The sequence below is a fragment of the Petromyzon marinus genome, chromosome 56 (genome assembly GCF_048934315.1).
Source record: "Petromyzon marinus isolate PM22_M1 ecotype Great Lakes invasive population chromosome 56, UKy_Petmar_22M1.pri1.0, whole genome shotgun sequence".
NCBI lineage: Eukaryota > Metazoa > Chordata > Hyperoartia > Petromyzontiformes > Petromyzontidae > Petromyzon > Petromyzon marinus.
In genome coordinates this window covers 8,428,011-8,455,745 of record NC_133722.1, presented here as the reverse complement: position 1 = coordinate 8,455,745, position 27,735 = coordinate 8,428,011, and the positions used below count along the sequence as shown (strand labels likewise).

General features: G+C 52.4%; 1 protein-coding gene across 6 annotated transcripts; it reads right to left on the bottom strand.

The window, feature by feature from the left end:
- Positions 1–672: 672 nt before the first annotated feature.
- Positions 673–27,735, bottom strand: LOC116954658 (lysosomal dipeptide transporter MFSD1-like). 6 transcript variants are annotated; one of them, XR_012929688.1, is made up of 14 exons: positions 27,494–27,735; positions 23,049–23,149; positions 21,162–21,277; positions 19,940–19,995; positions 19,649–19,792; positions 18,815–18,973; positions 17,718–17,833; positions 10,039–10,150; positions 9,015–9,152; positions 7,588–7,727; positions 6,595–6,706; positions 4,950–6,080; positions 4,831–4,910; positions 673–4,789 (listed from the first exon to the last, which is right to left on the bottom strand). XR_012929688.1 is itself a non-coding variant. In XM_032975346.2 (13 exons), exons 1-13 carry the CDS (start codon positions 27,519–27,521, stop codon positions 5,934–5,936), a joined length of 1,470 nt encoding a protein of 489 aa, XP_032831237.1. In that variant the 5' UTR covers positions 27,522–27,732; the 3' UTR covers positions 5,848–5,933. The 6 variants fall into 6 exon arrangements, 2 of the variants coding, with proteins under 2 accessions (XP_075908648.1, XP_032831237.1); XR_012929687.1 differs by having other exon boundaries at positions 4,831–6,080; XR_012929686.1 differs by having other exon boundaries at positions 673–4,910.

Here is a 27,735-nt window from a genome sequence, read left to right as displayed (position 1 = left end):
CACGTCGAGATCGAATCCACAACCTCCTGTATACCAGGCGAAGTTAACATCTTGCCACTGAGGTGCCCCTACCTCTACATGTGTGTATGTTGAACTCCTCTCTGGGTGTCTCTGTGCGAGTCTATGGGTCTCTGCGTGAGTCTATGGGTCTCTGTGTGATTCTGTGGGTCTCTGTGCGAGTATAGGTCTCTGCGTGAGTCTGTGGGTCTCTGCGTGAGTCTGTGAGTATGGGTCTCTGTGTGAGTATGTGGGTCTCTGATTCTGTGGGTCTCTGTGTGAGTCTATGGGTCTCTGTGTGAGTATAGGTCTCTGAGTCTGTATGTTGAACTCCATTCACACCGTACGGAGCCAACCGCGCTAATCAGAGGTGTGGCTTTCATCGGGTGCTACTCGCATGTTGATTCTAAATGTGGAGGGAAACACTTGGGGGGGGGGGGAAATCCACACGACCACAGAGAGACAAACTCCAAATATACAACCGGCGTCGGGATCGAACCCACAATCTCCTGTATGCCAGGCGATGTAGTTAACATCTCCGCACCCTCTGTAGCTGCACCAGGGGCTATGATGAATTAATTTTCGCTCGCACCAGACGTCTTGAACCTGTGGATTTGATAACAAAATTGTCTATTTGATGTTGACATTGTAAAGACCTGCTGGACACACTTGCGATATGGAATTGTCATTGGGACAGCAGCATTGAATTTTATTCACATTCGAGTAAGTTGGCGAATTAAAAAAAAACAGCAAATATTTGAAAAGTAAAAGATACAAAACGAATATTGCACTTGAAACCATTGAGACCACTCGAGAAATTAAAAAATGCCTTTTTTTGACGTAACAGTTGAGTGGCGTTTTGTATATTTGTAGTTTATATTATAATCATTACGATTTATTAAGGGCATGATAAATACAATCCAGTCTGTTCTTTATTCCGAAAGTGAGCGTGGGGGCGCTGCTCCATCTGTTCAGCCCTGCCAGCGGTGGAAATTCCACATTCCCCATGGCAGGGGCAAGTGCAATATCCACAGGAAAAGCAGTCGACTTCCCCACATGTTAAATGAGCAGTGCAGAGCAAGCAACAATGGGGTGATTTTAAGTTGCTTTCAGTTTGTCCCCAATTGTTTTCATAAAAGCAATACTGGTGACTACATTAACAATGTGTTCCCGTACTTCAGATTAATACCAACATCATCTGGAAATCCCCCCCAAAAATGTTTTGTTTTGAAAAGTATGACATCACACAAGTATGACATCACAAGTATGGCATCACACAAGTATGACATCACACAAGTATGGCATCACACAAGTATGACATCACAAGTATGACATCACACAAGTATGACATCACACAAGTATGGCATCACAAGTATGGCATCACACAAGTATGACATCTCACAAGTATGGCATCACACAAGTATGACATCACACGAGTATGACATCACACGAGTATGGCATCACACGAGTATGGCACCACACAAGTATGACATCACAAGTATGGCATCACACAAGTATGACATCACACAAGTATGGCATCACACAAGTATGACATCACACGTGTGATTTCCCCGCCAAAGTGGTGCGACGTCACATCTATCCGCACAAATAACGAGATAAATTACTGCGCAAAGTAAACTGATCTGAAAATCTCAATAGCTTTGAACATGTCTGGACAAGCCAGACATTGGAAAACACCATGATCCTAAACTATTCCCTTTTGTATATCTCAAATCCTTAAAATTATGGATTTGAAAATGTTAATAGGTCGGAACATGCTTGACAATCCCATAGCCGTCAACCCATCACGGTTTTTACCCCCTATTCTTTGACAGGCCAAATTGAGTTTTCAGCTCCATACGGCGTTTCAATTTTTTGTTCTTTGTGTTTCTCCCTTGCGATGGGACTTTGTAGGATGAACGTTGAGATTTATAAGGGCACGTAGTGACCAATAAGATCTGAATTGGTCTGTAATAAGGGGGTTGACAGGTATGCGATCCAGACATTGTAAAAACACCACCTCAAACTCCTCCCCTTTTGTATGTCTGATAATCCTTAACATTATGGACATGGTGCACTACGCAGCATTGTGGTTATAAGTGTGGCTATGCATACAGATTATATATTCATATTCGCATCTTGCATCTACTGATCTACGTTGGCTGCTTGCGATTTCAATAAGCGCATGCTGTAGATTAGACACTTCGCAAGATGTCGGTTAAGGCCCACCGAGCTATACAGCTCTTTCAGAAGCGACCTGGCTATCGAAAATGACAGCTCAACGCAGTGGGCTTATCACGTGGACATTTAATCGCAGCCAAATACTCTAAGTGCACGACGTTGATTCGAATGTGGAGTGGTGGTGGGGGAGGGGGAGACCGGAGGACCCGGAAAAAAATCCACGCGACCACGGGGGAGAGAGGAGACACTCAAAATCCAAACTTACAATCGGGGCCGGGTTCAAACCCACGACCTCCCGAATAACAGGCAGAGCCCATGAGAATAAATGTAAAAATGCGCGACGCCGCGGATTCCACAGTGACCATCGCAGGAGATGAGATTTGAACAAATAGCGGTTCACGATTTGTTCTAATCCTGGCTCGGCTGTGCCCGTGTGATTCGGGTTGCCACTGCTTACCACGAAACCGGGATAATTTCCCAGCACTGGGTCTCATCCACGCTGCGCAGTTGCACTGCAGTAAAATTCAACTCTTCGGGAACAGTACCGGATCTCGGTTACAAATCAATTCCTGCCGACACCCAAACAAGAGGTTCCGTGTCTCAGATAAACCCGGACAAGTGGAAACCCTAAATTTTATTTTCGCCAGGTTAACGAACACTTCGCTATTTAGGTCTTTTTCAAAAGCAACTTGGCTGCCACAAATGATAGTGGCTCATCATGTGGAAATGTACAGCGGCGAAATTCTCTAAATACACATTGATGCTGATGCTAAATGTGGAAGGGGGGAAAACCGGAGGACCCGGATAAAAATCCACGCGACCATGGGGAGAGAGACACCGCAAACTCCAAATATACAGCAGGCGTCGGGGTTCAGGATCAAACCCACAACAACCTCCTGTATACCAGGCGAGGCAGTTAACTCCTCGCCGTCGCGAGGCACCACCCCGCGTGGGCGTGCGAGTGAATGAGTGGGCAAGTTACTGAGCGACTTGGCAGATGAATACGAGTGCGTAGTGGGACTGGCGCCTTCTCTTGACCAAACCCGGACAAGGTGGCTTACCCTAACTTATGGGCAGAGATACACACGGTGAACTGCCAAGTGCGCAATATCTCAAAGAATACGCGTTTGCTATGAACAAGGTCACACGGTGAACTGCAGAACGTGAAGAACCAGTGGCATCTACATCTGCCGAACGTGAAGAACCAGTGGCATCTACATCTGCCGAGCATGAAGAACCAGTGGCATCTACATCTGCAGAACGTGAACCAGTGGCATCTACATCTGCAGGACGTAAAAAGAACCAGTGGCATCTACATCTGCAGAACGTGAAGAACCAGTGGCATCGACATCTGTAGACGTGAAGAACCAGTGGCATCTACATCTGTAGACGTGAAGAACCAGTGGCATTACATCTACAGAACGTGAAGAACCAGTGGCATCTACATCTGTAGACGTGAAGAACCAGTGGAATTACATCTACAGAACGTGAAGAACCAGTGGCATCTACATCTGTAGACGTGAAGAACCAGTGGCCTCTACATCTACAGAACGTGAAGAACCAGTGGCATCTACATCTGTAGACGTGAAGAACCAGTGGCATCTACATCTGTAGAACGTGAAGAACCAGTGGCATCTATATCTGCAGAACGTGAAGAACCAGTGGCATCTATATCTGCAGAACGTGAAGAACCAGTGGCATCTACATCTGCAGAACGTGAAGAACCAGTGGCATCTACATCTGTAGAACGTGAAGAACCAGTGGCATCTACATCTGTAGACGTAAAGAACCAGTGGCATCTACATCTGTAGAACGTGAAGAACCAGTGGCATCTACATCTGCAGAACGTGAAGAACCAGTGGCATCTACATCTGCAGAACGTGAAGAACCAGTGGCATCTACATCTGTAGAACGTAAAGAACCAGTGGCATCTACATCTGTAGACGTGAAGAACCAGTGGCATCTACATCTACAGAACGTGAAGAACCAGTGGCATATACATCTGCAGAACGTGAAGAACCAGTGGCATCTACATCTGTAGAACGTGAAGAACCAGTGGCACATAAAACGATAAAGTGCCAATTCGTTACTAGTACGGCACTATAACCGGTTGCGTGTTAGAGAGTAAACCCACTACAGCATTTACAATTCGAGTAGTGTGAAGTTTCGCCGGTGATTACAACAGCAGCAGCAACATCAACAACCACCACCACCAGCATCATCAGGCGATAGCCAGAATTGTGAAGAAGTCTAGCCGCTTCCCGTCCTAGAAAGACGGAGTCGAGGTGATGTCACCGCTGTGAGCCTGTCAGGTGCGGAGATCACAGGGGTGCGCCTAATGCAGTCACGTAAGTTAATGTAGTCACATTAACGGACCACGTTCGTCTGGGAATGCGTCAACTCCAGCACCGCCATTTGTAGTGATAGTGCCGCAACGGTCGCGGACGTAGTAGAAGCGAGGTGTCGAAACGAGATGCCTTGCACGAATTCCGTTAAGACTAAGTCGGTGCAAGTTTGGTATACGTAAGTAACAAAAACACGCAGAGTGAAATGGCTCATTTCCCCCGCCACCTATATCCCTCTCATTCATTCTCATTCATTCCCCTGGCACCTATATGCCTTTCATTCATTTCTCATTCATTCCCCTGGCACCTAAATCCCTCTCATTCCTTCTCATTCATTCCCCTGGCACCTATATTCCTTTCATTCCTTCTCATTCCTTCCCCTGGCACCTAAATCCTCTCATTCCTTCTCATTCCTTCCCCTGGCACCTATATGCCTCTCATTCATTCTCATTCCTTCTCCCAGTAAATTCCCCCCAAGCCTCCGATCCATAACTGTGTTACGGAGAGGAGTTGCATTGTAATAAGTGCTCCATCTGCAAAGTAGGGAGAAAGGTAATAGGGTGGCAGCTCTTGATCATGTTAATTTGTGCCACATTTGGTATGCGCCATATCGCTCTTACAGCGCAGGGCTGTGCTCTACAGAGAGTCTGCATCAGTCTGGCAGGACGAGGCCCGATGCTGCTATGGGTGTAATCACAATACAGGTGTAAACATACGTGTGTATGTGTGTGTTTGTATCCGTGTGTATGTGTGTACAGCAGTAGTGTGTTGTTACAGCAGCAGCGTAGCGCTTAACTTAGGGCTACGAACCCGGCGACCCGGCTTCGATTCTCGCTCATGGCCACCAACACCCAGTGACGATTATCTGAACCGGTGCTGGTCCTCCCCTAGGTCGACTCGGCCTCCAATGAGTACCTGTTGCGGTGTGTAAACAACGCCAATGGGGAGACAAAGGCGGCCGGGCGTGGTGCTGGCCACCCACCCCATCGTGTGCCGTGCCGGCCTTCATAGGTCGCAACACGCTAACAGCACCTGCCCCAACAGTCTGCTCAGGCTATACGGGGGGGATCTTTGTGTGTGTGTATACACATGCGTGTGTGCGTGTGCGCGTGTGCGTGCGTGTGTGCGTACGTGTGCGTGTGTGTGCGTGTGTATACACGTGTGTGTGCGTGCGTGCGTATACACGTGTGTGTGCGTGAGTGTGTGCACGTGTGCGTGCGTGTATACACGTGTGTGTGCTTGTGTGCGTGCGTGTGTGCGCGTGCGTGTGTGCGCGCATGTGTGCGTGTGTGTGTGTATACACGTGTGTGTGTGTGTGTATACACGTGTGTGTGTGTGTGTATACACGTGTGTGTGTGTGTGTATACACGTGTGTGTGTGTGTGTGCGTGCGTGCGGCAGACGCGGCTGTCTATTTGACGCCGCTGCCGCCGTCGTCGCCGTCCTGCTCCCCCAGCAGCGGCGACCGCTCCGTGGGGGCTCCCTCCTCCGTGCCGCCGGCGCCGGCGGTGACCTCGCCAGCCGCCCGCCGCTTGGTGCTCCTGTTCAGAGTCCCGCCCTGCGCACCGCGGCACCACCGCCGCCGCCGCCGCGTCACCACCACGTCGGCACCGCGGCTACTCCAGCTTCATAGCCTGTGGGGCTAAAACGTTTTGCCGGCTGCCCGCCGACTGGCCGGCTGGCTGGCGCGCGGTGGTGACGTCACCGCGCCGCGCATCTGCGTCGCGGTGACGTCAACGGCATCCCGGGGGCGGGCGGGGAGGGCACGGGGAGCCGGGGGTCGACCTTGCCGTGTGCCCTTCGTCCCGAGTGAATTATTCGCGATGTTGTTGTTACTTGAACGGTGACGTTGGCAAAACAAATGGCCACGTGACTGCCTGCCCCATACTGTCTGGAACTCTCCTCCCTCTCCCCTCCCTCTCCCCTCCCCTCCCATCTCCCCCCTCCCTCGTACCCACCCACCGACCCAACACCGGCGACTTGGGGACACCTTCTTCACCCGGCGGTCGATCAACCGCGGCTCGCTTGACGGCAAACGCGAGGACGGCAACGACTGCCGGCGATGGCGGTACCTGTCTGCTGTCCACGACGTTGAGGAAGAGCGATACGACGATGCAGCACACGGTGTTGACAAGCATGAAGATCATCATGTACTGCCAGCGCTCCAGCGGGATCGTCGCTTCGCTGCGCACACACACACACACACGCGCACACACACACACACATCACACACACACACGCGTACACACACACACACGCACACACACGCACACACACACACGCACACACACGCACACACACACACACACGCACACACACCCACACACACACACACGCACACACACACGCACACACACACACACACCCACACGCACACGCACACACACACGCACACGCACACACACACGCACACACACACACACGCACACGCGTACACGGGGTATACTTAGGCTGGAGTAGGCGGCACGTGACCAGTAGTAGCCACACCTTATAGCGAACGTCTCATCCTGGATGTGGTGTGCTGGGGCCCTGCAGCGGTCAGATGTCGACTACCTCGCCTGGTATGCAGGAGGACGTGGATTCGATTCCAACTCTGTGCCTCTCTCTCCCCTCGTGGTTGTGTGGATTTTTCTCCAGGTCCTCCGGTTCCACCCACCCCCCCCCCCACATTTAGAATCAACATGACGCGCTTAGATTATCATTTGGCTGCTCGTAAATTTCCACACGATGATAAGCCCACTTCGTTGAGTTATCATTTGTGGAGGCCAGGTCGCCTCTGAAATAAAAAAAATAGTTTAGTTTGGAAATACTTTCCGACAGACTGAAGTAAGTGGCAAGTGACTGGCAGCCACGGTCATTACTGGATGTGGTGTGCCGGGTGCGGCTATATTTTCCAGGGGCCCCGCTGGTACATTGCAGTAGGTGGGGGCAGGGTGCGCGCGCATGCAACCAGCCATGAAAACGTGGACTGGATCCCGGATCCCCGGATCCACGATCCCCAGATCCACGATCCCCGGATCCACGATCCCCGGATCCCCGGATCCCGACGACGCGGAGGGATTCACCTGGACTTGGTGCCGAGGATCTGTCCCACAATGACGTTGGACAAGCCGATGCCGATCATCTGAATGGAGGTGGTGAGACCCATGGCTGTACCCAGCGTGGCCTGCGGGACCACCAGCGGGATGGACGGCCACATGCTGGCCTGCAACGGCACGCACTTCATCAAAAACCAGAATCGATTTTTTTTAGTTCACCGGAGCTACCGTATGGCTCTTTTTCAGAAGCCACCTGGCCATCAGAAATGATAGCTCAACAAAGCGGCCTACCGTGCGGAAATTTAATACTCTTAAGCGCGTGATGTTCATTCGAAACGTGGAGGGAAGAACCGGAGGACCCGGAGCAAAAATCCATGCAACCATGGGGAGAGAGACACGCAAACTCTAAATATACAGGCGGCCGTCTGGAACGCTCTTCCTTCCGATATTAGGGATCCACTGGAGCTATGCACTTTTAAATCATCATCTAGCTTGACAAACTCACTTCTAAACAATTTTCATTTTACCAGTTAAAGGCCGCACTGAGTTGCCGTGTAGCTCATTTTCTTCAGAAGCGACCCTGGCCGTCACAAATGATAACTCAACGAAGTGGATCATCACCACCACCATCATCATCTCGTGGGAATGTCTGCCTGCGCTCGTGTCTGGCACAACGCGACCGCTGAAATGCTTGCTGATATGGCCCTCGGTCCAGCCGGGCCGGGCCGGGCCGGGGTATCAGAATCGGAATCTTTATTTAGACTGGAAGAGGGAATCCAATGAGCTATGAAGCTCTTTTTGACAGATGTCCAGTAGGGGCTCAGGGTCAGAACATTACAACAACACAATATAAAAAAAAAACACGATCAGAGCGCAAAGTGTAGGAAAGATCAATTTAACACGTCGGCTTTCGCGTAAGTATAAATGTTTCATTAAACCCGCCACCACCCGACATAGCCCAACTAGTAAGGGTTCGTCACGTAAACAGAACGTGGCCAATTCGTCACTAGTACAGCACCACCGGTTGTGTGTTGGAGAGCAACACACTTGGAAAGTAAAACAAAGCACTTAAAAAAAACATCTTATTTTTATTTTACCAGGTAAGGCACACTGAGCTATGTAGCTCTCTTTCAGCAGCAGCCTGGCTATCACAAACGAAGTGGCTAATCACGTGGAAATATACAGCAGAAGCAGCAAAATAATCTCAACGCGAGTCCATTCCAAACCGGAGGACCCGCAGAAATATCTACGCGACCAAGTGGAGAGAGAGAGAGAGACACACACGCAAAGTCCAAATATACAGCAGACGATGTCAGGGTCGCGATCGAACCCGCGACCTCCCGCATACCGGGCGAGGTAACTAACATCTCGCCACGACGGCGAAACGTCGGCCTTTCTCGTTACGTCGACGACGCGACCCCACCCCCAACCTCCTCCCCACGCCCGTCGCTCACCGCGGCGAACGAGTAGGTGACTCCGAGCCAGAGCGTGCACACGAGGGGCGGCACCGTGGTGAAGGCGAGCAGCGCGAACACCGGCAGGGTGAGCACCGCGCACGCCGTGCAGAACACGCCGCGCAGCCCCACGTAGTCCTGCACCACGGACACGGGGCGTACGGGCGAACGGGCGTTGTATGTTAAGTATGCTGCCGTGTGGCACGCATGTTGTGTGTATGTTGTATGTACGATGCACATGCAGCGACGGTTAGCGCTGCGCTGCGCTGCGAACCCGGCGACTCCAGATCGATTGCCGCTCACGGACAACACCGGTGACGATTATCCGAACCGGTCCTGGGCCTCCTCCCCTAGGTCGGCTCGGCCTCAAATGAGCACCTGGCGCGGTGTTTAAAACATCGCCAGTGGGGGAGACAAAGGCGGCCGGGCGTGGCGCTGGCCAACCCACCCCCTCGTGTGCCGTGCCGGCCTTCACAGGTGCTGCTCGCTAACAGCACTTGCCCCAACAGTCTGTTTAGGGCTACACGGGGGATCTTTGCCTTCGCTTTGGACGATGTACGTTGAACTTCTTTCTCATCGTATGTCGCCAACCGTGCTAATCGGAGGCGCTAGGGGGAAGGACGACAAACTAAACACGCAGCTCCCAGTGACTTCCTAACATCGGAAGGAAGAGCGTTCCAGACGGCCGCGGAAGCAGCGCACGCGCAGGCAAACCCATCGGCCGCTCGGTGTCGGGAAGAAGGCGTGCTTCGACAACTCCTGCTCGACTCCGCAAACACGTCGACCCAGCGTCGCCACCCTGCCCGCTCACCCCCCTCCTCACTGCAGCTTCCCGCGTCTCTCACTCGGGAGTACGGAGCCGATCCCTGCCAGCTCACCCCCCTTCCATCGCGGCTTCCCGCGGCTCTCGATCGCCGCGTTTGCGAGTTCAAATCTCGGTTGAGGGGTCGACTCGGCCCATCATCCCTTTGGGGGGGGGGGGGTGGGGGTGAATAAAACGAGTAGAACTTTGGCGGCGACTCACGATGAGGATGCCGACCGTGGCGGAGAGGACGAGGGAGCTGTCGTAGACGGCACCCGCCACGTACGCCGCCTGCTGCTGCGAGTAACCCACGTACTTGTCCTGGATGAACTTGCTGCGGGGCACGGGGTACGAGTGGCAGCGGCGTCACGAGCGGTGTCACGAGCGGTGTCACGAGCGGTGTCACGAGCAATGATACAAGCAGTGTCACGAGCGGTGTCACGAGCGGTGTCACGAGCGGTGTCACGAGCGGTGTCACAAGCGGTGTCACGAGCGGTGTCACGAGCGGTGTCACGGGCGGTGTCACGGGCGGTGTCACGAGCGGTGTCACGAGCGGTGTCACGAGCAGTCTGACGAGCGGTGTCACGAGCGGTGTCACGAGCGGTGTCACGGGCGGTGTCACGAGCGGTGTCACGGGCGGCGTCACGAGCGGTGTCACGAGCGGTGTCACGAGCGGTGTCACGAGCGGTGTCACGAGCGGTGTCACGGGCGGCGTCACGAGCGGCGTCACGAGCGGCGTCACGAGCGGCGTCACGAGCGGTGTCACGAGCGGTGTCACGAGCGGTGTCACGAGCGGTGTCACGAGCAGTCTGACGAGCGGTGTCACGAGCGGTGTCACAAGCGGTGTCACGAGCGGTGTCACGAGCAGTCTGACGAGCGGTGTCACGAGCGGTGTCACGAGCGGTGTCACGAGCAGTCTGACGAGCGGTGTCACGAGCGGTGTCACGAGCGGTGTCACGAGAAGTCTGACGAGCGGTGTCACGAGCGGTGTCACGAGCGGTGTCACGAGCGGTGTCACGAGCGGTGTCACGAGCAGTCTGACGAGCGGTGTCACGAGCGGTGTCACGAGCGGTGTCACGAGCGGTGTCACGAGCAGTCTGACGAGCGGTGTCACGAGCGGTGTCACGAGCGGTGTCACGAGCGGTGTCACGAGCGGTGAACGCGCTGCGGCTGGGCCGCGTCACCGCCCCCCCACTGCCCCCCCCGCCCCCCCCCGCCCCCACCACCTCACGCGTGCCCGGCCCCTGCCGCTCACTTCTAACCCACGCTGTTCAAACAACAACAACAACAACAGCAACAACAGCAACAACAGTAACAACAACAAAAACAGGGCTCAGGCCACGACGGAGGCGACCCCGGGCAAGGCACCTGGCGTCCGCCACGAAGGGGAAGATGCCGTTGTAGAAGAACATGATGGTGAACACCAGGAGCCAGTAGCGCAGCGGCAGGTAGCGGATGTCCAAGAAGCGCTGCCACAGACAGGAGACAACGCTTCGGTCCCGCGAGCGACACGCTCGAGCGACACGCTCGCGGCCGATTCGCCGCCCCGCGAGCCCTCTCCACCGACGTGGGGGGCAAGGGGGCGGCTCATCGACGGCAGCCGCGGGGGGCAGCGTTCCGCTCGCGGTCGGGGGAACTTCCTCGGGGATGTCTAGACCCCTGCGCCCGCCCCACGCGCCCCCCAACCCCTCGCTGCTGAGCTGTTGATCGCGCTGGAACTGTTGATCACTCACACTGGAACTGTTGATCACTCACGCTGGAACTGTTGATCACTCACGCTGGAACTTTACACTACTCACACTGGAACTGTTGATCACTCACGCCGGAACTGTTGATCACTCACGCCGGAACTGTTGATCACTCACACTGGAACTGTTGATCACTCACGCTGGAACTGTTGATCACTCACACTGAAACTGTTGATCACACTGGAACTGTTGATCACTCACGCTGGAACTGTTGATCACTCATACTGGGACTGTTGATCACTCACACTGGGACTGTTGATCACTCACACTGGAACTGTTGATCACTCACGCTGGAACTGTTGATCACTCACTCACGCCGGAACTGTTGATCACTCACACTGAAACTGTTGATCACTCACACCGGAACTGTTGATCACTCACGCCGGAACTGTTGATCACTCACACTGGAACTGATGATCACTCACAATGGAACTGTTGATCACTCACACTGGAACTGTTGATCACTCACAATGGAACTGTTGATCACTCACAATGGAACTGTTGATCACTCACGCCGGAACTGTTGATCACTCACGCTGGAACTGTTGATCACTCACGCCGGAACTGTTGATCACACTGGAACTGTTGATCACTCACGCTGGAACTGTTGATCACACTGGAACTGTTGATCACTCATGCCGGAACTGTTGATCACTCACGCTGGAACTGTTGATCACTCACACTGGAACTGTTGATCACTCACGCCGGAACTGTTGATCACTCACACTGGAACTGTTGATCACTCACACTGGAACTGTTGATCACTCACACTGGAACTGTTGATCACTCACACTGGAACTGTTGATCACTCACGCTGGAACTTTAGACTACTCATACTGGAACTGTTGATCACTCACTCTGGAACTGTTGATCACTCACACTGGAACTGTTGATCACTCACTCTGGAACTGTTGATCACTCACACTGGAACTGTTGATCACTCACGCTGGAACTTTAGACTACTCACACTGGAACTGTTGATCACTCACTCTGGAACTGTTGATCACTCACGCTGGAACTGTTGATCACACTGGAACTGTTGATCACTCACGCTGGAACTGTTGATCACACTGGAACTGTTGATCACTCATGCCGGAACTGTTGATCACTCACGCTGGAACTGTTGATCACTCACACTGGAACTGTTGATCACTCACGCCGGAACTGTTGATCACTCACACTGGAACTGTTGATCACTCACACTGGAACTGTTGATCACTCACACTGGAACTGTTGATCACTCACACTGGAACTGTTGATCACTCACGCTGGAACTGTTGATCACTCACGCCGGAACTGTTGATCACGCTGGCACTGTTGATCACTCACACTGGAACTGTTGATCACTCACTCTGGAACTGTTGATCACTCACACTGGAACTGTTGATCACTCACGCTGGAACTGTTGATCACTCACACTGGAACTGTTGATCACTCACGCTGGAACTGTTGATCACTCACGCCGGAACTGTTGATCACACTGGAACTGTTGATCACTCACACTGGAACTGTTGATCACTCACGCTGGAACTGTTGATCACTCACGCTGGGACTGTTGATCACTCACGCCGGAACTGTTGATCACTCACGCCAGAACTGTTGATCACTCACACTGGAACTGTTGATCACTCACACTGGAACTGTTGATCACTCACACTGGAACTGTTGATCACTCACACTGGAACTGTTGATCACTCACACTGGAACTGTTGATCACTCACACTGGAACTGTTGATCACTCACACTGGAACTGTTGATCACTCGCACTGGAACTGTTGATCACTCACGCCGGAACTGTTGATCACTCACACTGGAACTGTTGATCACTCACGCCGGAACTGTTGATCACTCACGCTGGAACTGTTGATCACTCACACTGGAACTGTTGATCACTCACACTGGAACTGTTGATCACACTGGAACTGTTGATCACACCGGAACTGTTGATCACACTGGAACTGTTGATCACACTCGAACTGTGTCCACCCCGTCCATCCCTGCGTCCGTGCGTCTATCCATCTATTAATCCGTGTGTGTGTGTGTGTGTCAGTCCGTGTGTGTGTGTGTGAGTGTGTGTCAGTCCGTGTGTGTGTGCGCGAGTGTGTGTCAGTCCGTGTGTGTGTGCGAGTGTGTGTCAATCCGTGTGTGTGCGAGTGTGTGTCAGTCCGTGTGTGTGTGTGCGAGTGTGTGTCAGTCCGTGTGTGTGTGTGCGCGAGTGTGTGTCAGTCCGTGTGTGTGTGTGCGAGTGTGTGTCAGTGTGTGTGTGCGCGAGTGTGTGTCAGTTCGTATGTGTGTGTGCGAGTGTGTGTCAGTCCGTGTGTGTGTGCGAGTGTGTGTCAGTCCATGTGTGTGTGCGAGTGTGTGTCTTACCGTGTGTGTGTGCGAATGTGTGTCAGTCCGTGTGTGTGTGTGCGAGTGTGTGTCTTACCATCCGGCAAAACCCCCTACCTCCTCGCGGTGCCGGACGGGCAACTCTGTCGTGGACGGTGCTGTGGGGAGAGGGCCAATTCCGATTGGCCCTCTCCCCTCATGGCGTCTGTGACCACCACAGTGGCTAAACGGGGGCTCTGGACGGGTACGAGGGGCTGGTAACCCCTCCACCTTCAAAAAATTACCACGAAACCACGACTTAAATATATAACTAATAAGCTTGTGCCGGAGGCCCCGGGGGGACAGGCGTCTATGACATCTCCTGGCCAAACCCCAATTGGCGGAGCAGGAGATTGAATCTCTACCCTCGGGGCTCCTCCAGAAACAACGAAAAGCCACTTCGTGTGGCCACGTGGAATGTTCGAACGCTCACTGCGGAGGAGAGACTGCCACTCCTCTGTCGGGAGCTGGACCGGTACCGCCTGGATCTCTGTGGCATTCAGGAGGTCCGGTGGACCGGTTCTGGCTCCTGCCACCATGAGGGGTGGACAGTCCTCTACTCGGGGCAGCAGACTGCCAAACAACAGGGTGTGGCTCTTCTTTTGAACAAAAGAATGAAGGTGCGTGGGAGCGTGGCGGTGAGGTGTGGGAAGCTGTAAGCCCCAGGCTACTTTGGGCTCGCCTTCCCATCAACCGGAGGCGAGGAGTGGTGGTCGTGGTTACTTATGCCCCCACCGAAGACGAACATCCGTGGAGGGATGCAGGCAAAGCCGATGAGTCAGATGCCTCCTATGACCTCCTGTCACAGGTGCTGGCTAAAGTGGCCCCTCGGGATAGAGTCATATTGATGGGTGACTTCAATGCCCGAGTTGGTCATGATGCTGGCACCTGGTCTGGAGTGATTTGAGGGCATGGGCCACATCAGCTCAATAACAACGGTAGGAGGCTGCTAGATTTTTGTGCAGCCCATGGGCTTGTAATTACCAACACGCTGTTCCGGCATCGGCGCATCCACACAACATCATGGATGCATGCCGGGTCCAAGCAAGAACATCTGCTGGACTACATAGTGACGGACCAGCGGATGCGAGCCCATGTCCTTGACACCAGGACCTACCGTGGAGCTGATCTGCCCTCTGACCATCAACTAGTCATCTGTAAGATGCACCTGCCATGCCATTCTTCCACTCCAGTGATGGGTGTACACCCAGGACCCCATTCCAACCTAAAGTGGCCTGGTTTCAGTTAGCTGATGAAAGTTGCAAGCGAGAATTTCATCATCGCTTGCGGTTGGGGTTGGCATCGTCCTCCACTCCTCCTGATGTCGAGGGTAAATGGGTGAGGTTTAGGACTGTGACTCATGCAGCTGCAATGGCTGCTTTGGGTACGTGGTCCAGACCTCCCCAGAGACCCTGGCTGACAGAGGAGGTGTTCAGGATAGTTGAGAAAAAGCGACAGGCCCACTGTCATCAGCTACAGAATCCCACGTCAGAGAATGAGGAGGCTTACCGCAGCCCTCACTCGGAGGTTCGGAGAGCCGTGAGGCGCTGCAAGGATGGGTGGTCGCGGGTTGCTGAGGAGATGGAGTCTGCCTCAATGGCCCATGATCACAAATCTCTATTTAACTCCATAAAAAAGTAACCTGCAGCGCCACACCTATTACCATCATTAGGGGAAAAAATGGTGTTCCAATCTCCAACCCCCAAGAACAGGTTTGTAGATTTGCTGAGCATTTCTGTGAGGTCCTGGGGGAAGGGAAACCGCTCAGCCAGGAAAACATCGTGGCACAAAGTGAGGATGACCCTGCTGAGGCTGCGGTGCCTCAAATATTGGAAGAAGTCACCCCCTGTGAGTGGCTGGCTGAGGTGCCATCTGTTGAGGAAGTACTGAAGGCGATCCGGAGTCTGAGACCAGGAAAGGCACTGGGTAGAGATGATCTCCCAAGCGAAATGCTGAGGGAGGGTGGCGTTTGTGCACAGACTGCCCTATATGACATCATAACAACAGTCTGGACCACTGGATGGGTTCCGCAGGATTGGAAGGATGCCCTGGTGGTCCCCCTCTTTAAGAATGGGGACCGCACAGACTGTAACAACTACAGGGGCATCTCACTCCTCAGTGTGCGGGGAAAGGTCCTGGCAAGGATTATTCAACATCGCCTTGCCAGGCACGCTGAGGAGAGGCTTGCGGAGCCCCAATGCGGTTTCAGGAAAGGGCGGTCATGCACAGATGCCATATTTTCTGTCCGTCTGCTACAGCAGAGGTGTAGGGAATTCCAACAAGACCTACATTTCTGCTGTATTGACCTGGTCAGGGCCTATGATACCATCGGTAGGCCTGGGCTCTGGGTTGTTCTTCGTGCTTTTGGAGTCCCTGACCCCCTGCTCACGATCATTAAGGACCTTCATGATGGTGAGCGGGCCCGGGTAAAACTACATGGCCGGGAGTAGGAGCCATTCCTTGTACACCTTGGGGTGCGACAGGGATGTCCTCTGGCTTCCACATTATTTAACATCTATTTTGACCACGTAGTTTGTTAAGCCTTCAATAGCTGTACCGGGGGAATCTCCATTTGGTACATATATAATGGGAGGCTGATCGATGCCCGGGTGCGGTCAAGGGATGGCTCCCTATTGCTCAACCACGTTATGTATGCCGATGATTTGGTAATAGCTGCTCATTCAGAGGATGAGTTGGAGACGCTGCTGCTGAGACTGGAGTGTGCCACTTAGAGATGGGGCCTTACTATCAGCCCCACCAAAACTAAGCACCTGCCTGGGTATTTTGTACCATCGGACACTCCACCCCCACAACTCCCAATCGGTGATGGGGCAGTTGTGGAGAGAGTGGAGAGTTTCCCATACCTGGGCAGTGTGCTTATGACCGGCTCCAGTTTAACAGCAGAGGTCTCACTCCGAATCAGTCGAGCGGCAATATCTTTTGATCGGTTGCGTAACGCTGTGTGGAAGCTACCTGGTCTGTCGCTCCGCACTAAGCTTCAGGTCTTCTCGGCCACTGTCATTCCCTCCCTTCGCTATGCTTGCGAAACGTGGACCCCCCTAATGGAACATCTTCGCCGGTTAGAAACATTTAGGCTAGCCTGCCTACTATCCATCCTGGGTTTAACCAGGCTGGATTGTGTGAGGAGCTCACAAATCTTTGAAAGATCTGGGCAAGGTCCCATCGGTGAGCTCCTCCGGCGGGCAAGGCTGCATTGGCTGGGTCATGTAGCCCGCATGCCCAGCCACCGCATGCCGAAATAGCTGTTGTTCGGCCGGATCGAGGGGGCTAAACGGGCACGGCACGGGCTAGAGAAGAGATGGAGTGATGTGGTACAGGAGGACGTGGAGCTGAGTGGACTTGCCGATGACTGGTACCAGCAGTGTCAAGATCGGCCTCTGTGGAGGAGGCTCATCATGAAGGATGCTACTGGGCAGTTGGAGGCAGTCGCCCTCCAACAACAACGGAGGGCGGAGGAGCGACGCTCACAACAACGAGCGGAGCGCCGGGTGGCTAAAGCACAGCAGGTTGGTACAGTAGGGGGCACAGGTGGTGCATCAGCCAGTCATCTCAGTCAGTCGACCCGTGGCACCTGGCTCTGCCCCGTGACCTCCTGCCAGCGGGCGTTCGACGCTTCACGTGGCCTCAAGGTGCACATGGCCTGGCGCAAGCGTAGTGGTGATGTCACCGCCACTTAGTGGCGAATGGCGGTTGTTGTTGTTGTTGTCTTACCGTGTGTGTGTGCGAGTGTGTGTCAGTCCGTGCGTGCCCGCCCGCGCGTACCACTCGCTTGGACTCCTGTCGCACGCTGCCTTCCAGGCCGAGCTGCCTGGTGCCGACGCGGTCGAGCACGCTCACCACCACGGCCGCCACGAAGCCCAGCGCACACAGCAGCGCCCCTACCACACGCGGGCAACCCCACCACCCACGTTCAGCCCCAACAGGCCGCTGGCTGCCCTTTTAACCACGCGAAGGCAATGACAGTTCCCATGGGACATTTACTTTTGCCAGTATCAAAGTGCGAAAAGTAAGAATAGGTTTTACTCTTTCCGGCAATAAAAGAACACGAGTTGTGTTAAACGTGTTCAAACGACAAAAAAAATATACCTTTTGCAAGGAATCAAATCTGCATTGACCACACGTACTAAAGAAGGCCGTCTCTGGTCTAGGCCTGATCAGTTTCAAAGACAATTCGTACATGATCAGAGCCATGTTTGTGTGCATGTTCACCGCAAGTACCGTGTGTGGTCAATGCAGACTTGATGCCTTGCAAAATGTTTCTATTTGTTGTTTGAACATCTTAACACCTCGTGTTTTATTGCCAGAAAGGGTAAAAACCTATTCTTATTTTTCATGCAATGATAGTTACGCCACAAAGACAAAGATCCCCCGTGTAGCCTGTAACAGACTGTAGGGGCAAGTGCTGTTCGCGAGTAGCAGCGCCACCTATGAAGGCCGGCACGGCACACGAGGGGGTGGGTGGCTAGCACCACGCCCGGACGCCTTTGTCTCCCCAGCGGCGATGTTTACACACCGCACCGGGTACTCATTTGAGGTCGAGTCGATCTAGGGGAGGACCAAGACCGATTCACATAACCGTCACCGGCGTTGGCCGTGAGCGGGAATCGAACTCGGGTCGCCGGGTTCGTGGTGCAGCGCGCTAGCCGCTACACCACCGCTCCCCACCAGTTACACCACACACACACACACACACCGCGCAATGGCTGCGGGCAGTTGAAAGAGTCCGCTCGGATATGCGACGGTCGGATATGCGACGGTCGGATTTGCGACGACGCTGTCCTGCGTCAAAGTTGTCGACGAGTTCACCGCCGTACGAGGAGTGGGGAGGAAGAGGTGGGGGGGGGGACACACTGACTGACCGCCCCAGAGCGTCCACTGCAGGCCGAACTGCGCCTCTGCGCGCTGGGTCAGGAAGAAGTTGAGGACACTTCCCAGGCGCGAGAAGGCCAGCGTGAGGCCGAAGGCCAATGCCAGCTCCTTGCCCTTGAACCAGAACGCCGTGATGCGGTTCTGCACGACTGGGAGAGATGATAATTATCGTCGTCGTCGTCGTCGTCATCGTCGTCGTCACTTCGTACCATTACCGATGAGCTGGCCCAGTACCCGGCGGTTACGCGGCCCCGCGTACAGTGGCGTACAGTGGCGTACAAGCACAGGAAGACAAATCACGGGCGGCTTGAACCTCGCCGCCTCCTCACTGGAGGCCGGGAACGCCGCGTGACCTGGGACCCGCGATGGGCCGCACGTGAGTGCGGGTGGCGTTCGTGAGTGCGGGTGGCGTTCGTGAGTGCGGGCGGCGTTCGTGAGTGCGGGTGGCGTTCGTGAGTGCGGGTGGCGTTCGTGAGTGCGGGTGGCGTTCGTGAGTGCGGGTGGCGTTCGTGAGTGCGGGTGGCGTTCGTGAGTGCGGGTGGCGTTCGTGAGTGCGGGTGGCGTTCGTGAGTGCGGGTGGCGTTCGTGAGTGCGAGTGGCGTTCGTAGGCGCGGGGCGTTCGTAAGTGCGGGTGGCGGTGGTAAGTGCGGGTGGCGTTCGTGAGTGCGAGTGGCGTTCGTGAGTGCGGGCGTTGGTAAATGCGGGCGGCGTTCGTAAGTGGGGGAGTTCGTAAGTGCGGGCGGCGTTGTGTGAGTGCGGGTGGCGTTCGCAGGTCGTGCGCTCGAAAGTGCGGGTGCGGGGTGGTGCGGGCCGCCCGTGTTTACTCGTGAGCGAGCCGTTCCCGGAACCGAAGAGCAGCCGCCCGCCGAGCATGATGGGCAGCATGTAGCCCGTGCCCCCGAAGTGGGAGCCCAGCGCGAAGGTGGCGGAGCCGAGCACGCACAGCAGGGAGAAGAGAAACACGCCCACTGCGGAGAGACGAGCGACCACGCCCGAGTGTAAACGCCGTCGTTTGTTGTTCTTCTCGTCATCGCTGTAATTACGGAAACGCCCCGGTAGTGCCCCGGTACTACCATAATACCCCGGGACGTGAAACAACTCGGAGGTTCACTCACCGCGGTTGCCGAGCTTGTCGATCAGAAACCCAGCCGCGATCACCACCACTGCGTTCCTGCAGAAACAAAACCAACGACGTCTTCACCGCGGCGGGTCGGATTGACGTACACAACTGCCTTTTCCACTTGCCACGTTCAGAACCGAGCCAGCACGGGGGCCCTGGCAGCACGGGGGTCCCTGGCAGGTTTGAAGCGGACAGGTGGCAGCCAAGACAGTCCAGGAAATGGCAACTGTGCTCAGGTGGCAGGAATCTATCGGTACCCGAGAGCTGGTGGGGGTTGCTGTGTGGAACTTTACTCCAGAACACTGCACAGTTCTGACAGACCTCGTGCTGGCTGAGAAATAACGTCGGGGTTTGGTCTACACGGTGGCGAGGAGATGTTAACTACCTCGCCTGGTATATGGGAGGTCGTGGGTTCGATGCCGACCCGGACACCTGTATATTTGGAGTTTGCGTGTCTCTCTCCCAGCGGTCGCGTGGATTTTTCTCCGGGTCCTCCGGTTTTTCCCCTCTACGTTTAGAATGAAAAGAACGCGTTTAGAGATTTGGCTGCGAAATATTTCCACGCGATAAGCCAACTTCGTTGCACTATTATTTGTGATAGCCAGGTTGCTTCTCAAGAAAGAGCTAAGTTGCAGCTCAGCGGGGGCCTTACCCTGGTAAAATAAAAAAAATAAACCGTTCTATATTTTATAGCCCCATTACACTCGCCACAGGATTCGGGAATCAGCATCTACGTTTGTTCTGGAGAAATCCATTAAGCTACGAAGCTCCACGGCATGGAACGGAGGAGCCTATACGAGGGCCTACAACATGTCGAGGGCCTTCAAGGCCTCAGTAGCCTCTGGGTTAACCCTCACCCTGGGTGCAGCGTGTGTCTCTCTTGATGTAGGCCTGGGGCAAGCTGGTCTCCAGAGCTTTGTTGCTGAGCAATAACATTCTAAACTGAACTGTGCGCTAAACTGGAAGCCGGTGAATAGTGAAGTTCGGAATCAGAATATTTATTTAGACTGGAGGAGGAATCTGATGAGCCATGAGGCTCTTTTTCACAGATGGTCCAGTCGGGGCCATGGGGTCAGAACGTTACAACAACAAATAGTAACAAACAAAAACAAACAACAGGAGCGCAAAGTTTCGGAAAGGTAAACAAATATTTGTTTCATCTTAACCAGGGGGGGGGGGGGGGGGCAGGACGATGGGCCGGCTACGGGAGCGCTTACGTCCACGCGTAGATGGCGTAGAGGAGGTTGTACTGCTGGGGTGACATGCCCAACCCCTCCACGCACGACGCGCTGCCGTTGGCGTGCGCCGACGAGTTCTGCGGGCAGCTGGTGTTCTGCATTGCGCACAAAGACAAAGATCCGCCCCCCAGCCCCGAAAAGTGTCAATAGACTGTAGGGGCAAGTGCTGTTAGCGAGCGGCACCTATGCAGGGACGGCACGGCACGCGAGGGGGTGGGTGGCCAGCACCACGCCCGGCCGCCTTTGTCTCCCCAGCGGCGATGCCGAGCGCGGTTAATTTTGCAATTATTTCTTAACCTGACGCTGCAGTATTCTCGGATCGGCACGTGCACCGGGGCATAAAGTTCAATTTGGTTAATAGCCCAACCTCCACCACCTTACCCCTCCTTCCACCACCCCCCCCCCCCCCGGTACACACAGCTGCCTCGCCCGTGCGACCAAAGCCAAATTACCAACCAGAAATTAACCGAATTCACCGAGTTCCGCCCATCACGCCGCCAGCATTGTCCACATTCGGTCTGGTCCGGTCGTAAACACGGACGCAAAAATTCCCATTGCAAAGAGTAGATCATATTATTTTTTTTTTCTCTCTCTCTACCATGTCCGACAACTCCTCCGTCTACGGGAATTATTACTCGGCGGCGGGGCGAATGCCCGCACGTTTTTTGACCGCGGATGCATCACCTAAAAGCGAATGTCGCCGCAGTGTGACCACGACCGTCGCCAATATAAACCACACGCCGTAAACCGCCAGATTTGCGATCGCAGCCGCAGCCGCAACAACGTCCGCGTGCAACGGAAGGCGCCACGCACAGCGTTTGCCTGCCCACAAAATGTGGGCTAAATATGTATTTTGTACCGCGTACTTTTTTTTTCTACTATTTTGTCCATCTCAAATTGTATTGACGTAACGCTGCAGTGTTTACATGTGCGGCGCTCTGTGACGATTTCATTGTGAGGGGCGCTGTGGTGGCTAGGAGATGTTAACTACCTCGCCCGGTATGCTGGAATGTCGTGTGCTCCACCATCGTCATCAATCATCACCACGGTGGCTAGGGGATGTTAACTACCTCGCCTGGTATACAGGAGGTCGTGGGTTCGATCCCGACCCTGACGTCTGCTGCTCCATGTTTGGAGTTTGCGCGTCTCTCTCCCTACGGTCGCGTGGATTCTTACCCGGGTCCTCTGGTTTTTCCCTCCACATTTACAAACATACCGCTACACATGTCCAAGCGATGGTCAGCCACTTCGTCGAGCTATCACAAGCGGCGAGGCCGCTTCTGAAAAAGAGCTACACAGCTCAACGGACCTTACCTGTTAAAATAAACATGTTTCCTTCTGATGTACATTCAATGAAGTTTGATTAATTTATTGAAATCTGGACCATACCAATGGAGTGTGAGAGCAAGGCGGGGGGGGGGTGCATGCGAGCATTGCTTAATAAACTGTTCCAGCACGTTCATTGGTGGGGCCCTGGCGCACCGATCGCGAGTGTGTGTGTGTGTGTCTGTGTGCGTGCGATTGTATCTATGGTTGTGTGTGTGGTTGTGTGTGTGGTTGTGTGTGTACGTGGTTGTGTCTATGGTTATGTGAGTAGGCCCCCGAGGAACAGTGCCCACTGTCGCCTACTGGATACCTTGGCCTTGCCCAAGACCACCTGGCGCAAGACCGTGAAGGAGGAGCTGGCAGCAGCGATCAACCCGTCTCAACATGTTGCCAAGGGCAGGGGGAAATGGAAGGGGAACTCATTGCGGCCCTATGTGCCACAGGGGATGAAGCGAATTAACCAACCAATTAAAAAATATATATGTAAGAATGGGAAACGGAGCAAAGAGATCGCTACGTTTTCCGCCAGGTGCGTCTCACCGCCTGGAACTGGTCCTGAAGCACGCTGGGCATGTCGAAGCAGAAGTATGAGCCGAACGTGAGCAGGCAGTTGAAGAAGAGGACCACGAACCTGTAATAGGCTAGCCGCGCACAACAACAACAACGACGACAACACCATCACCACCAGGCAGTTGAAGAAGAGGACCACGAACCTGTAATAGGCTACCCGCGCACAACAACAACGACAATGACGACACCATCACCACCAGGCAGTTGAAGAAGCGCACCACGAACCTGTAATAGGCTACCCACACGCAACAACACCACCATCAGCCATGATAAATCTGCTACTGGATGAAGGTCTGTGGAGACGTCTGTCCATGCAAACCTTTGTTTGACATCTCCGTGTTTTTGCTGTGGTTTCGAATCATCTTACTTGTTCAGATTAACTTTTTAACCCTTACCCCTGTGGAACGGGGGGGGGGGGGCTAGAGTAGGGCCTACAACATACAAGGGCCTAAGGCCTAATTTAGCTTCTGGGTTTGACCTAACCCTGGGTGCAGCGTGTCTCTCATAATGAGGGGCTAGGGCAAGGTTTGTTGGTGGGCAATAGTAAATGTATATGCTGCCGTGGCTTCGCTTGTTACTACAGCGTGGAACGGTGGAGCCTATACGAGGGCCTACAATATGACAAGGGCCTTTAAGGCCTCATTAGCCTCTGGGTTAACCCTCACCCTGGGTGCAGCGTGTGTCTCTCTTGATGTAGGCCTGGGGCAAGCTGGTCTCCAGAGCTTTGTTGGTGAGCAATAACATTCTAAACGGAACCGTGCGCTAAACTGGAAGCCGGTGAATAGTGAAGTTCGGAATCAGAATATTTATTTAGACTGGAGGAGGAATCTGATGAGCCATGAAGCTCTTTTTCACAGATGGTCCAGTCGGGGCCACGGGGTCAGAACGTTACAACAACAAACAATTTAAAAACACAGAAGGGGTGCAAAGTATAGGAAAGGTAAACAAATAACTTGAAAATTTTCTACAAATAAAACCAAACTATTTTTTTTTATATCTTACCAGGTAAAGCATCCCACTGAGCTTATAGGCTTCACTCTCAGAAACGACCTGGCCACAAATGACAGCTGGACGAAAGTGGCCTATCCTGTTAAAAATGTATCGCGGCAAAAACAATCTAAATAATATCGACGCATCTGCACGTTTACTTGACCTGGACCGTCCACCGGCGTTTCCGCTCGCGTGGAGTTGCAGACAACAGGTCGGCATGACTTGTTGTGTTTATTTTTTGTTGTCTTTCAAAATGTAGGGCCCCTGCATTGCACTGTCGCCCGTAACGTGTGGGTTTGTGCTGGTGTCAATCTCCTTTCACAACCTCTGCGTTGTCCACGTTACTTTTGAGGACACCGTCAATCGATGGGGGAGACACGCTTCCTGTCAACCCATTATCATTGCCCCTTACCTTATTACAGACCAATTCAGACTTCATTGGTCACCCGGTGCCCTTACAAATTTCAACGTTCATCCGACAAAACCTCATCACAAGGGATGCGTGGCACACCATTCCCAGAATGTTAAGGGTTATCAGACAGACAGAAGGGAAGAGTTTCAGATTATGGTGTTTTAACCACGTCTGGATTATCAGAGACATGTTCTTCAGACCTATGAAAAATGGGTCTGAAAAAATATTTTAAAATCCTTTTTTTTAAACACACGCTTTAATGAAATGTACCGTACGAGTAATAGCAGAACTCCACGACTCCAGGAAGTGGCCCTGAAGCTTGCCATAACGTAAGGAACTGTGGTGATTTACAGCCAACGTGAGTTTAGCGTGGACAATTAGACCCGTAAAAATGATTGTTAAAAAATATATATTTGTTTATTTTTAATGATAGAATATAGTATTGTCATCAGTATGACATAATTATACCAAGTGTGCAGTCGATACGACATTGGGAAGACGGTTGAAATTGAGTTACAAGATTTGAGGATATGACAACAGACAGAGTTGAGTTAAATAAAAGCGTGTAAAAATGTATAAAAATATATACTTATCATTTTTTTAATGATAGAATATAGTCTTGTAATCAGTATGACATAAGTATACCAAGTTTGCAGTCGATAGCACATTGGGAAGTGGGTAAACATTGAGTTACAAGATTTTTTGAGGATACAACAACAGAGTGAGTTAAATAAAAGCGTGTAAAAAAATAAGGTCTGTAGACTGGATTCCTTTGCAAAAAGGTTTATATTTGTTGTTTGAACATCTTACCACAACTGTTTTAATTTGCCAAAAAAGGTAAAACCTTTCCTTATTGTTTCATACTTTGATACTGGTAAAATAAGGACCGATTTTTATGTTCAGATCTATGAAGATTTTCAGATCCAGAATGTTAAGGGTTATGAGACATACAGAAGATGATGGTGTTTTCCAATTTCTGGATTGTCAAGAGACATTTTATAGCTGTCAACCCCTTATCAGTGCCCTACCTTATCACAGACCAAGTCAGACCTTATTGGTCACCTCGTACCCCTTATAAATCTCAACGTTCATCCTACAAAGTTACTATACACTACTCTACTATACACTACATTACTATACTCTTTGGTTCTATTGGGTAAAGTCACGTAGGTGAAAATAAAATAACAAAAAATCACGAAGTTTCGGCCACAACACAAGCGGCCTTCATAAGGTGAAGGGACGAGACTGTCTGGAGGACAGCGCTGGAGTGAGAAAAGCAACGCTTAGATCACGACCTTTAAGCTGTGTGAGGTCGTGATCTGAGCGTGGCTTTTCTCACTCCAGCGCTGTCCTCCAGACAGTCTCGTCCCTTCACCTGATGAAGGCCGCTTGTGTTGTGGCCGAAACGTCGTGATTTTTTGTTATTTTATTTTCACTTACGTGACTTTACCCAATAGAACCAAAGAGTATGGATCCTAGCAGTCACGAAAGTTTTAAATCTACATTACTATACACTACACTATACACTACACTATTACAAACCTGTCAACCCCTTTTCAGTGCCCTACCTTATCACAGACCAATTCAGACCTTATTGGTCACCCCGTACCCCTTATGAATCTCAACGTTCATCCTACAAAGTCCCATCACAAGGGAGAAACACAAACAAATAGGCAAAAATATATATATTTTAATTGGCCCGTATTGAAACGGCTGTAGGCCGTATGGACCTATACAAGAATGTGGTAAACCGTATGGTTTCACACGGTATGGACATGAAATGAGGAAACATTGTGGAACTACGAGGTTTCGTATTTGGCAAGTTTAACGATTACGTTACTCAATTGGTGTTTTCGTTATTGTTGATGACGCCGTTAAATAAGGAAGTTGGCTCGGATAGCACACGGCACGGTCAAGATTCAAGAATAATAGCGGAACGGCAGCAAAAAAAAAGATCATGGGGATATTTATTCATACCGGAGGAATCCGATGAGCTATAAAGCGCTTCATAGGAGATGCAGCTGACGAAATCGGCTCGCTTGCTGGTGCTTGCAATGTTACATTGCAGGATCTGCGGCTTGGGAAAGTCTTCATCTAGCAGTGGATAGACCACGGCCGATCATTTATTTTATTTGAAAAAAAAATACTCGGTACATTGCGGTATCACCTTGGGGGTCAGGGGAAACATTTGACTCTTTAAGAGAGAGGAATAGAAAGTGACTTGAGTTTGTTATTTTTTTATCAAAACCGCGGATACAGACGACGCTGTGGATCTTCTTTGGTTCTTTCGGTGGCCGAAACGTCGTGAGAATTTTAATTTTAATGTGTTATTTTATTTTATCAATGTATTATTTCATTCTCATTCTACGTGGTGACTTTACCGAAAGAACCAAAGAAGATGAACCCATGCAGTCACGAAAGCTTTAAATCGAGACGCTGTGGATGTAATGCACAAACTTATTAATGTACACACATAGTCACAAATACCCCCACCACCACCACCACCCCTCTCTCTGTACAGCCTTTAACTGCGTGTTGGGCCAAGTGGGTGGTCAGCACTACGCACGACCGCCTTTGTATCCCCCCAAGCGGCGATGTTTACACACTGCGGCAGGCACTCGTTTTAAGGCTGAGTCGACCTAGGGGAGGCCCCGGCACAGAATAATAATCGCCGTCAATGGCGTTGGCTTTGGTGGCCGTGAACGGGACTTGAACTTAGGTCGCAGCTCATTCGACGCTAACCTCTGCAACGACGGAGACTCCACGAAGCAGACACGAAGGCACCACCACCAACAACACCAACAACAACCACCGCCGGTGACGTCACCACAGCGCTCGTGCCAGGCTAGGTGCACCTTGACAAAGACGCCCCCACCACGCTCTCGTGGCAGAGCAAAGTGAATAAAGGTCATCGCTGCGCACGAGCGTGTATGGTGGGACTCCCCGTCCCGGCCGCCTTTGTCTCCCCCTCCCCTCACTCACACAAAAGACTATAAAAGCCGGTTCCACTCACCCTTATGTGGGGATAGAGTCGGCGCCATTTCGTCGCTTTAAAAAAACAACGACAACAACAACAAACAAAAGCAGAGTGATGACAACGCTTAACAACTGGTAGTTAGTAAAGGACGCCGCGCGATAGCTAAGTTTGTTAGAATATTACGAGAGTGATGGAATATCGGGCACCGTTTGCCCACAATAATCACAGAGTCAGATGATCATTGCGGATGGACTCGTCCACTCGTGCACGCGGGGGGT